The following is a 12,079-nucleotide window of genomic DNA, read 5'->3' as shown; positions in this document are numbered from 1 at the left end:
TACCCAAATCAGGGATGTATAAATACCTTTTCGAACTTGACAGGTTGTTTTGTAGGTTTGGGGCTCAGCTTATGTTTTTATCTTTCAGTTTCAATTCTGTTTGAAACATTTTTTATACACATTTGACTGACCAATTAAAAACTTTATTATCTGCAATAACCAGAGAGATGACTTCTCATGGTACTGAGCTTGAGAGCTCACAAAGCCTGGATTCACTTAGGTTGTATTATGCGACCTAAAAACCTTGATGATGTGTTTTTCACCTGTGATGTAACACCAGGTGCCAGAAACACACGGCAGGCTCCAGATGACTTGTCTTCTTGGAGGGTGAATTATAGTCAGAGATGGACATGGAATGGGGGAGATTTCTAGAGAATGGAAACCAACAGGGCTGTATTTGAGGGTATGATGCAGTTCATGTTAATTTTTTAACACAAGGCATAAGACCTGAGTGTCTTCAGAAGTACCCTTTTAACGAAGTCCTCAAATGCCCCACAGAATTCCAGATTTTCTCTTTTCTATTTCAAGGGGGGACTTGGATAGAAAAGTTTCCAAAACACAGTGTTGCCCGTTTTCAGTAATTCATTTTTCGGGAAATGGAAAATGTGTCTGCCTCACGCTAACTGACCTTGTAGTATGGGAAGCACATTAGAATAGAGGAAGCCATTTCAGATACGGTTCTCATTTCCCTGGTCTCGGGTTGTGTGCTTTATTAATTCATGCATTAAGTACATATTTTCTTAACCTGTAGGTTGAGGAAGAACTGAGCAAGACAGACTGCTGACAGATGGAGGGGGTGGAAAGCACAGGGTTGTATTTGTAGGTCTTGTGATTTTTTGAAAGCTTGAAACGCAGACTGATACAACTTGGCACCTGTTTTGATTTGTGAAAGTTTATTTCCATTGTTGCTTTTTAATTCAATTTAACCTTATTTACATACCCTTAGATGATTTCAACTCAAATGGTAAATTTGAAGAAGTGATGCTTCTGAAGAGAGAAAATCTTTTGTCTCAGGACCCAGAAGATTGGCCCGTGATTCAAGGCTTTGATAAAGACGATGCATCTGAATCCTGCAGCTCTGACATGAAAAGTTCCTCATCTTTTAGTAATGCTACTTTTGAGCAAGATGCAAATATAAATTCTATAGAAATGGATGAAAATGAAAATATCCCCAAAGCAATTACGCTGGAAAGTGAAAATGAACTAAAAACCGGGACTGAGTGTGAAAACAGCCATATTCCTTATACTTTGGTGACTGTAACACCCATTGTATTGGATAATCGAAACCCCGATTTTCCCCTGCGGTCCCAAGAACTTTCTGCTGCTGGTCAAAATGTGGAAAACCTCTTTCAAATCTCAGAAGATATGAGCATCACATGTGAAAAACAGAGTGGCTTCTCAGTCATTCCAGAAGACAAACTACAGACTGAGCATCTCATACCCGATTCACAAAAAGAATGGGATTATTCAGAAGATGTCTTAACTGACCAGAGAAAAGTAAGTGAAAGTCAAGGTGAGGATTTGGGACAAAACTCCACAGCAAGTTGCAGTGGTGTGAGTGACAGAGAAAGGAAATACAGAGGACACTCTGTGGGTGTTTCTGATGAGCCAGGTTTACATTTGGAAAGAACCAGCAACCTCCAGCCTTCCTACAGCATGAGCAGCTTGGTAGAAATTAGTTTAGAAAATTCCAAACTGTGTGACGATCTATCTGATTCCATTGAGCAAAGCCTTCAGAGAACAAAGAGCGAAACCAAAGTAAGACGCAGCTTGAGGCTGCAGAGAAGTTTGGAAAGCGAAGGAGGGCTCGTGTGGGTTTCGCTTCCGCCGCCTCCTGCCTCCTGCGCTTCGCAGAGAACCAAGAGGAGAACAGTAGGTACTCTTGACAGCAGAGGCTTGGAGCCTGCTTCCTCCAGGCAGGATCCTTGCACGCTGCCCTCCACATCCAGTGAGGAGAATGGTGAGGGCTTTACGGCTCCTCCTGCTGCCAGCTTTCCTGGGAAGAGAAGGAGGAGAAGCTTCTGTTCCTCCACACTTGCCAATCCTAAAAGTGCCACCCAGTCAAGAGGCTGCAAAAGAAGATCGCTTCTCAGCCAAAAGGGAGAGAACACGCTCCAAGAGACTTTGAGAGAATCAGACCTATCAGAGAACTAAAGCAGTCACTGGCACTGCCAGCAGGGCAGTTGGGCAAGAGAGAAGGTGACCCACTGTTCATGCCTGAAAGACTCTTTCATCCAGTTCCCGTCTTTGTTCAACCTCAATGCATTAAAAGTTTCCAATAAAATCATTTGAGTTGAACCTACATTTAAGGAGAAATAAGTGAATTTCTTCATCCTTCAAACCTAAAGCATTGTATTAAATACGTCCTCCCCTCAAAGGAGAAATGTTTTGTTGGTATTCTGTTAAAAAGGATCGGTTTCAGACCCAACAACTTACCTCTTGAGTTTTATTTCATGTTGGCACATATTTACCACTGAAGCTTTAGAGTTTCTGTTGTGAAAAAGCATCTTTTAGAACTGACTTGTTTTATGTGGATGAGAAGAGTTTTCTTTTGGCTTGATTTTTTTTTCTTTAACAAATTAATGCAATGACTGTAACTTTCTGAAAGTTGAAGGTTATATAAGGTTGCAAACTTAAAGCAGCCTGAGGTAGGGTATATTTTGTCTTGAAATATTGCCCCCAAAAACAACTAGGAAAGATGGAAATGATAAAACTTGTTTTGGGTTAAAGTTAAGAGAAGCGTCTATCATTTACTTCATCTCAAATAAAACTTTTAGCAGTTAGATTAAAAGCAAATCTTAAACATGGGATTTTGAAAAACTTTTTCAATAAGAATAAGAACATTGCAAATCTATCACTATGAAATGAATCTATAATTTAACTAATGTGAAAGCATTTTAACCTTCAGACAAGACTCTTGTATGCTTTGTCAGGTGGGAAGTGAGAGATTGGTTTTTGGCGAAAATATAAACAGTCTAGTGGAGAACTCATCTCCCATGTTATTCAAATTAGTCACAGGTAATTTGGGATTTAATTTATGGTTCTCCATTAAAAAAAAAAAAAATCCAGAAAGAAACTCACTTGAAGGCCCCTAGAAAATTGGTTTACTAGAAACCTAGTGGTAGGCTGCTGATTTCTTTCTTAACATGGCATTTTCCAGCCTTGCTAACTTTTTATTTCACAATACCAAGTACTAGCACTTGTGTTTTCCAGCTAAGTTTCAGCAATACATTCTGTCATTTGGCGACAGCAGTTTGAAAATCTAAATTGCTATATATCTAAAATTTGTGAATATGCATAAATCATTGTATCATTAAACAATTGTTTTTGAAATCCTTTAAATCATTAAGCTCTCCCTCTCCCAGTGATCACAGAAACATGTTAACAAATAGGGCTCTCTATAAATAACACAACAGGGAAGAAAGCTCCTGCTGGGCTCCCATTTCCCCCTCCTCAGATAGAGCCTATTTGTTACCTCCTTGGCACCAATAGGTCTGGGACTCCTGCTGCTAAAGACTAATGTATTTTACATTAACACTCGAAGTGATCCCCAATTTCTCCTGCTAAAGGGTGGATTGTTTCAGAAATTCTTTTATCTTTACAGGTAAATTATTTATGGACTTCTTTTCTCCACCCCCCACCACATTTATAGTTCGGTTTGGTTGACATATCTCTACCACTGGAAAAAAAAAAAAAAAAAGAAAGAAACTTTTTGGTTTGGGTCATTTAAAAAGAAAAGGTGAAAAAAAACTTTCAGAAACATACAATGTTAGAGGGTTTTAAAAAATTTTTTGTTGTTTATTCAACATAGAAGCTAAAATTGCTGTTATTTTCTAACTTTTTTACTTTATATGATCTCAGTTGTACTTGAATTTTTAGAATTTGACATGCTTTATTTCCAAAAAAGTGCTAATGAGGATTAAGACATATTTTGGTCTGTTTTTTTTTATCATTGTGAATTTTTTTGGCTTGGTTTTTCAAATGTAAGATTGTTCTCTTTTCCTAACATCTGCAGTTAAACAGATTAACACTTTACAAGTTTAAAATATTTCACTCTAAATTTTTTGTTGCTATCTGTAAAATAACAAATAGACTGTCTTCCTGAAAAAAGTCTTGAGAAAGCATAACCACTTGGAGATAATTTTATGCACTGTCTCATTTATATCATAAATTTGTGAAAAGGTAATGATTTCTGTATTTTCTCATGCTTGCTTCTTTTTAACTGTTTCTTTTCATTAATGGTTTAATCAAGAACTGGCCTGATCTTTTTTACTACAGAAACCCTTGACATTTTGCCTTAGAAAAGTTTCCACCGTATCTGCTCCCATTGATTCTCACTTGTTCCAGAAGATGGCAGCATGACATCTGAAGTTACCCTGTGTACAGGGCCCTAAACCAGGGCAGTGCGCTACAGTTGCTATAGGTGCTTCCCTTTGACGTTTACTTTTCACTCCTTCTTACCACAAAGGTCGTATGTGTCTATTGAAAAAAAGAGAACTGTGCAAAATGAAAAACTTTCTTCTACCCACCTGATGCAGGCATGCTTACAGCCACAGCTTTTTTTCCCCACCTTTCTAGGTGTCAACGCCATTAACAGCAGGCAAACCTCTTCCAGACCCTTTGCCTGTGTAAACATAGGTTTTGTTGTTTTGCTTTGTTTTTTTAATTTAAAAAGTGGAAAAAATTTATTTCCTGAAACTTTTCAGTAAGAAAAGAAGTTTGCTTTGAGGCACTTAAAAGTTTTTTGTTTTTGTTTTTTTTTAACTGGAGGATAATTGGGTTTCATTGTTTTCTGATGGGATCACTCTGTATTCCATTTTACAACTTAAAGATTTTATTCAACAATATACCATGAATATCCCCATGCTATTATGGAGAGTCCTGGTGCTACTTCATCTTTTTAACCCATCTAGAGTGAGATAATTTGGATCTCTATAACGTAGTTCACCATCTCCTTAATAATAGACCCTAGTTGTCTCTAGTTTTGTGTTACTGAAAATTATGCCACACTAGGCTTGTTTGCGGAGAAGGCGATGGCACCCCACTCCAGTTCTCTTGCCTGGAAAATCCCATGGATGGAGGAGCCTGCTGGGCTGCAATCCATGGGGTCGTGAAGAGTCGGACATGACTGAGGGACTTCACTTTCACTTTCATGCATTGGAGAAGGAAATAGCAACCCACTCCAGTGTTCTTGCCTGGAGAATCTCAGGGATGGGGGAGCCTGGTGGGCTGCCATCTATGGGGTTGCACAGAGTCAGACATGACTGAAGCGACTTAGCAGCAGCAGCAGGCTTATTTGAAAATGTAAGATAAATTCTTTGAAATTAAAATTAAATGATTATTCAGTTCATTTCTCTAGCTTACCTAGCAAAGTTCCTTTATAAAGATTTCACGTTCTGTCCACCATATTCTTCCCCCATCACTTCATGCCACATTGCTTCCATTTTTTTCTGACTGCCCCCTCCCCACTCCCCTGACTTAAGCTATAGAATTAATTGAATGTGAGACTTAGACCTGGCATACCAAGAAGGAAATAATAATGCCTGATTTGTGCTTTATATTGGAAGAGCTTTTTTTCATTTACTTTTTAAAGTCAGGTTTATTGAGGTATAATTCACCTACAGTACAGTTTCCCTTTTTTAAGTGTACCAGTTTGAAGTTTGGCAAATTCACACAGTCTTGTAACCACAGCCACGGTCAAGTAACAGAACATACTCATCACCCTGCAAAACATTTCCTCCTGCCAGTCGCAGCCAATCGCCTCTCCCCTAACCCCAGCCCCTCACAATCACTCATCTGATTTCTATCCATATGCTGCTGCTGCTGCTAAGTCGCTTCAGTTGTGTCCGACTCTGTGCCACCCCAGAGATGGCAGCCCACCAGACTCCCCTGTCCCCGGGATTCTCCAGGCAAGAACACTGGAGTGGGTTGCCATTTCCTTCTCCAATGCATGAAAGAGAAAAGTGAAAGTGAAGTCGCTCAGTCGTGTCCGACTCTTCCAGACTCCATGGACTGCAGCCTACCAGGCTCCTCCATCCATGGGATTTTCCAGGAAAGTGTACTGGAGTGGGGTGCCATAGTCTTGCCTTTTCCAGAATGTCATATAAATGGGATCATGCAATATATATCCTGTTGTATCTGCCTTTTTAAACTAAGAATAATGCATTTGGGATTTATCCATGTTGTATGTGGTAAGTAGTTGATTTCCTGTTTATTGCTAAGTAGTAGTCCATTTTATGGATATACCACAGTTTATCCAATTCACCATTGATGGATATTTGGTTTGTTTGTATATCTTGGCTTCTACAAATAAAGCTGCTATAAACATTCACATATGGATCTTTTTTACAGACATGCTTTCGTTCTTCTTGGTTAAATACCTAAAAGTGGGATTCCTGGGACATACAGCTGGGGTGTTTTTAAGAAACTGCCAAGTTTTTCCATGGCAGCTGCACCATTTTGCATCCTCACCTGCAACACATAGTTTAACTTCTCCACATTTTCATCACCACGAGGTATCAGCCTTGTTGCTTGTAGGCATTCTTGTAGGTGTGCAGTGGTATCCCATTGTGTATCTTTGTTTAATGACTAATGATATCGAACATATTTTATCCCCTGTGCTTATTTGCCATTCTTATATCCTCTTTATTGAAGCTTCCGTTTAAATGTCTTTTCTACATTTTCTTTTGTCCTTATTGTCTTTGAGTTGAAAGACATATTTGGATACAATCCTTTATTATGTCTATCTTGCAAATATTTGGATATAATCTATTATGTATCTGTCTTGCAAATATTTTTCCCCCAGTCTGTAGCTTGTTTTTTTTAATTTTCTTAGAGTATATTTTGAAAAGATATTTTATATCAAAAGTATTTTGATGTAATTTAATTTACCCTTTTTTTTTTTTTTCTTGAATAGAACATGCTTTTGTATCCTAAGAAATCTTTGACTAATTCAAGGGTACAAAGATTTTCTCCTGGGTTTTTTTCTAGAAATTGTATTGTTTTAGTGTCAGGTATCAGATCCACTTTGAGATGATTTTTGTATAATCTGTGAGAAGAGGGTTGTGTTTTTTTTTTTAATGGAAGCCATTCAGCACCATTTGTTGAAAAGATTTGCATTCCTTATTGAATTACAGTGGCACCTCTGTTGAAATCTGTTGACCTTATATGTGTAGGTCTTTTTCTGGACTTGATTCTTTTCCATTGATCTATGTGTCTGTTCTTAAACCAACATTGAACCATCTTAATTACTGTAAGAAAGCTTGTTTCCCCCTTTACTGTGAATCTTTGTCATGGTTTTCATTTAAAGTTCTTTTTGTGAGGGAAGAAAGCAAAAAGCTTTCTAAAGCTATGGAAGCAAAAAGCTGACTAAACAATTCAATGTGGAGCCTATAATTATACCCAGACATGCATTATCATTTAAGGCAAAAAGTCAGTAATACTAAGCTATCAGAAATAAGGGAAAAGAACCAACTTCCTTGTTGGGTATATTCAGCCTAATCTTCTCATGTAAAAAATTTGCTACAGTTCTTGATTTTTAAATTGTCACCCTGAGACACTAAAATTTAGTCATTCAGAAAGAATTCTGTTCTTGACCACTGTATATTATCAGTAAGAAAATGAGATGAATAAAGGTTCAGAGTTAAGTTTGCTAAAAATATCTGATTCAATTCTCATACATTAAGATTTATATTATAACTTGGTTTCGTATTTGAAAAAAAAAAAGTCACTAACCTTACTTGGAAAGCAGCCTTAGCATTTGAGAATTATTTAACATGGCAAAATTTCCCTGTATATCCCAGGTAAGAAGATTGTAGATTGAATAATACATGAGCCAGGCATTAATTTCCAAGTGTGACCACTGCCTTCAAGGTGCTCAGTTTTCATTAAGGGGGAAGTGAGGGCAGAATTCGGACTCTTGCTGACTATGAGGGCTACAGCCATGGTGACTGCAATCATGAAATTAAGACGCCTGCTCCTTGGGAGAAAAGCAATGACCAACCTAGACAGCATATTAAAAAGCAGAGGCATTACTTTGCCAGCAAAGGTCCATCTACTCAAGGCTATGTTTTTTCCAGTAGTCATGTATGGATGTGAGAGTTGGACTATTAAAAAAAGCTGAACACCGAAGAATTGATGCTTTTGAACTGTGGTGTTGGAGAAGACTCTTGAGAGTCCCTTGGACTGCAGGGGGATCCAACCAAGTCCATCCTAAAAGAAATCAGTCCTGAATATTCAAGTCCTGATGCTGAAGCTGAAACTCCAATACTTTGGCCACCTAATGCGAAGAGCTGACTAATTTGAAAAGACCCTGTTGCTGGGAAAGATTGAAGGTGGGAGGAGAAGGGGACAACAGAGGATGAGATGATTGAATGGCATCACCAACTCAATGGACGTGAGTTTGAGTAAACTCCGGGAGTTGGTGATGGACTAGGGGGCCTGGCATGCTGCAGTTCATGGGGTCACAAAGAGTCAGACATGACTGAGCGACAACTGAACTGAGGGCAAAATCAATGGCACCCCACTCCAGTACTCTTTCCTGGAAAATCCCATGGATGGAGGAGCCTGGTAGGCTGCAGTCCATGGGGTCGCTAGGGGTCGGACACAACAGAGCGACTTCGCTTTCACTTTTTACTTTCATGAAGGAAATGGCAACCCACTCCAGTGTTCTTGCCTGGAGAATCCCAGGGACGGGGGAGCCTGGTGGGCTGCCATCTCTGGGGTGGCACAGAGTCGGACACGACTGAAGTGACTTAGCAGCAGCAGCAGGGTATGATTATAAAGGAATACCCTGGACCTCTCAGCCCTCAGCCTGGCACTAACTTCAGATCAGGTAAGTTCGTTTCCTTCTGGAATACGTGATGCTTGAACAAAGTTCACTAGCAAAAGTTTTAGAGTAACGGGGATCCAGAGGGCACATTCTGTTCCATATGTCTTTTCCTTATTGTTTACTGAGACTAGGCAATGTGAGGGCTTCCCGGGTAGCTCAGCTGGTAAAGAATCCACCTCCAATGCAATTCAATTAACCCCAGTTCAATTCCTGGGTTGGAAGGTTCTCCTGGAGAAGGGATTGGCTACCCACTCCAGTATTCCTGGTTTTCCCTGGTGGCTCAGGTGGTAAAGAATACACCTGCAATGCAGGAGACCTGGGTTTGATCCCTGGGTTAGGAGGATTCCCTGGAGAAGAGCGTGGCAACCCACGCCAATATTCTTGCCTGGAGAATCCCCACGGACCGAGGAGCCTGGCAGGCTACAGTCCATGGGGTCGCAAAGAGTCAGACATGACTGAGTACCCACAGCACAGGCGGTGTGAAGTTGGCCTCATCTCCTACACATTTTAAAAATATTTTTCATCCCATTGTATTCTAACCTATGAATATATCCAGATGAAGCATGGATTCAAAGCTAGACTAGGGATTATGAATTGTCTGTAAGAAAGTTTTTAAAAAATCTCTCTCCTTAAATGCTTCTGCATTTCTGTCTTTTATACTACCAGATTTCTTTGTAGTATGTCTGAAAGGTTGACTGTGGACTTAGATTCTTAGATCACGTAAGCAGACTTTGGGGGGTGAAATTAAATTATGATAAACACACATACAAAAAGATAGTGGATTTTTATTTGAGGGGGAGCCTTAGATTTATTTGAAGATTCTTTTAGAACCATGATTTGTCTCTAGAAGGACTAATTGTACTATGGCCTAACAGTTCCAAGTTTGTATGTTCAATTTTGTTCATTCTTTGATGCTTTTCTGTCTTTTTGTTTTTTTATGAAATTGTGGTACAGACTACAAGTAACCTAATAGCTAGCTTTAGTGAGAAGATGAGTAATTACTACCATTCTCATGATACATATTTCTTGTCCCACATCTTCAACAGAGATCATACTTAGCCTTGCTGTGACCTTAATTTTAAGATTTATTAGAAAAGTTTTGGAAAATTTTAGGATATTGGAAAGCAAGTATTTTCTGGAACTGCTTCTTTTTTTTGATACTTTAAGCATTATATCACTTATATGAAAAGGGAAAATAAATGAGCATGCACATTAAAGAAAAAAATATGTCTGCATTTTCTAAGGTTGAGATTTCTAAAATTACCAATGACATGTTGGAAAGCACCCTTTTTTTATTTTCCTTTTTCTCATTTGTCCACAGCGCAATGTTGGACCAAATGGTTTAATTGATTTCTCTATGATAAAAGTGGCCTTTGGGGAGCAAAGAGCTGGTTTTAGGGTTTTTTTAGATATAATTCAAGAAAATTCAGATTTTATCGTTTTGTTCTAAGTTTCAAATTTCTAACTATTTTCATGTGAATTTTTTAATCTCTAAAATTTGGAGACAACACTTCCATTTACATCTAATAATTTTATTCTCACAGCTTTATTCACCCACCTAAATTTTGGTTTTTAAAATAAGTTCAATGATCATAGCAGTTTCTTAACAATAAACAGTTCATTATAATATAAAAAAAATTTTTTTTAATAAATAAAATAAAATAAGTTCACTTTGGTAGTGTTTTGTCCTGTCAAATGTAGTCATCTGTTAATGGTGCCTTTCTTTTCACCATTTAAAAACAAACTGCATTTCTGATGTCCCAAGTGCTTGCTAGTAAGCACAATGTCAATTTTTTTCTTTACTTAGACACCTCAAACAGCAGCCCAGGAGCGTCAGGTGTTAGCAAAACTAGGTCTTTCCAAATGTATGGTCCAAACAGTAAAATAATTGTTTTTAGTATAAATTTGATGTCAATCAATTGACACTTCCTAGAGAAAGTAAGTAAAAAGATTTTTCGGTTCAAATTAGTTTAGTTTGAGTGCTAGGCACTTGGATGTTGTTATGCCTAATATTTGAACACATACAATGTGTTCATTTTCCAATCATTCATAACAGAGCAATAATGCAACATGAGCAGTCTCTTCTTATTTGAAGTGTACATTGGGAATGAAGATTTCAGAAGGAGTCCCTAACTCAAACCTGAAAAACCTGGTGTTAGTCTTGGGTGATTTCCAGTGACCCCGTGACCCCCTTCTTCCTGCCCCCTGTGTCGACTTGGAACTGGGAAGCCATTTTTGTTTTTGGAAGGGAAAGGAGACAGATATAATGAATGACTTTTATTGTGCAATATTTCAAACTCTCTTGAATGCATTCGAACGGGATGGAAACTGTTCTGCCCTATGTCACAGCCAAAACAAACAAAACATATTCCCTAAACCTGGATGTGTGTTTCTCTCAAACTGGCAGTAGTTAGAGCTAAACTCTCAAACAAGAATTTGGTTTGACAATTTTTAGCCCTTGTTCAACTGAATATGAGGGAAGGTCACAGCCAAAGCAAATACTGTAGGGAAAAATTAATACACATATTTACAGCTTGCAGGTGGCATTTGTTCTGAAATGTTAGATATTTGTCTTAAAGAACTGCATTTGTGGTAATACTTTGAAATGGACTACTTTTTTTTTTTTTGCTAATATTTTTAAAATGAACTCCTCTTCAATAATAGTAACTCCCAATGTAAATAAATTCTGCAGAGGTCCCTGAAGAGTGATAAATGCTTGAATTTAAGTATTTAAACATTTAGAAAGGCCACTAAGAATCTGAGAATTCTAGGAATATCAGACCCAGCAAATATGCCATAAAACTCCCCAGATGATAGCCTTCTCTGGCCCCCAAAGAACCCACTCTAGTGAGTATCAATGACTTCTTTATGGCAGTGCCTCCGACACTGTTTACTGGCTCCAACCACCCCCGTCCAGGTTGTTAAGTATTCCCACCCTTTGGATCTGTGGGAAGAATTACTCTGTACCATCTAGATAATTCATTTTGTAATGCACCATTGTGCTTCATGAGCCTAGCAAAATACATTTTTTATTAGTCACAATAGTAACTTTCAAATTTATGGTCACCTATGACCAACAGGCTCTTGGTTTGTGCCTTACCCAAGAAATACTGGAAACATAAATTGTTAAGCCAGGCAATCTGCCTCTGAAAATGGTAGCATGCAGACTTCAATCTACCTCTTAGGTCCTCCTTTCGAAATACAAAATTCTAACTTTCAGGGACCGCTTTGTTGAGCAATATCAGACAT

At 38.4% G+C, this 12,079-nt stretch overlaps 1 protein-coding gene across 1 annotated transcript in view; it reads left to right on the top strand.

The window, feature by feature from the left end:
- Nucleotides 1-2,304, top strand: part of CDCA2 (cell division cycle associated 2) — a 41,523-nt gene extending 39,219 nt beyond the window's left edge. The window contains exon 15 of the mRNA XM_069575965.1: nucleotides 947-2,304. Within this exon, the coding sequence (XP_069432066.1) occupies nucleotides 947-2,154 (1,208 nt within the window). The 3' untranslated portion in view covers nucleotides 2,155-2,304. The remainder of the gene's footprint in view (nucleotides 1-946) is intronic.
- The last annotated feature ends 9,775 nt before the right edge of the window (nucleotides 2,305-12,079 follow it).

The sequence above is a fragment of the Ovis canadensis genome, chromosome 2 (assembly GCF_042477335.2).
Source record: "Ovis canadensis isolate MfBH-ARS-UI-01 breed Bighorn chromosome 2, ARS-UI_OviCan_v2, whole genome shotgun sequence".
NCBI lineage: Eukaryota > Metazoa > Chordata > Mammalia > Artiodactyla > Bovidae > Ovis > Ovis canadensis.
This window is presented reverse-complemented; position numbering and strand designations above follow the sequence as displayed.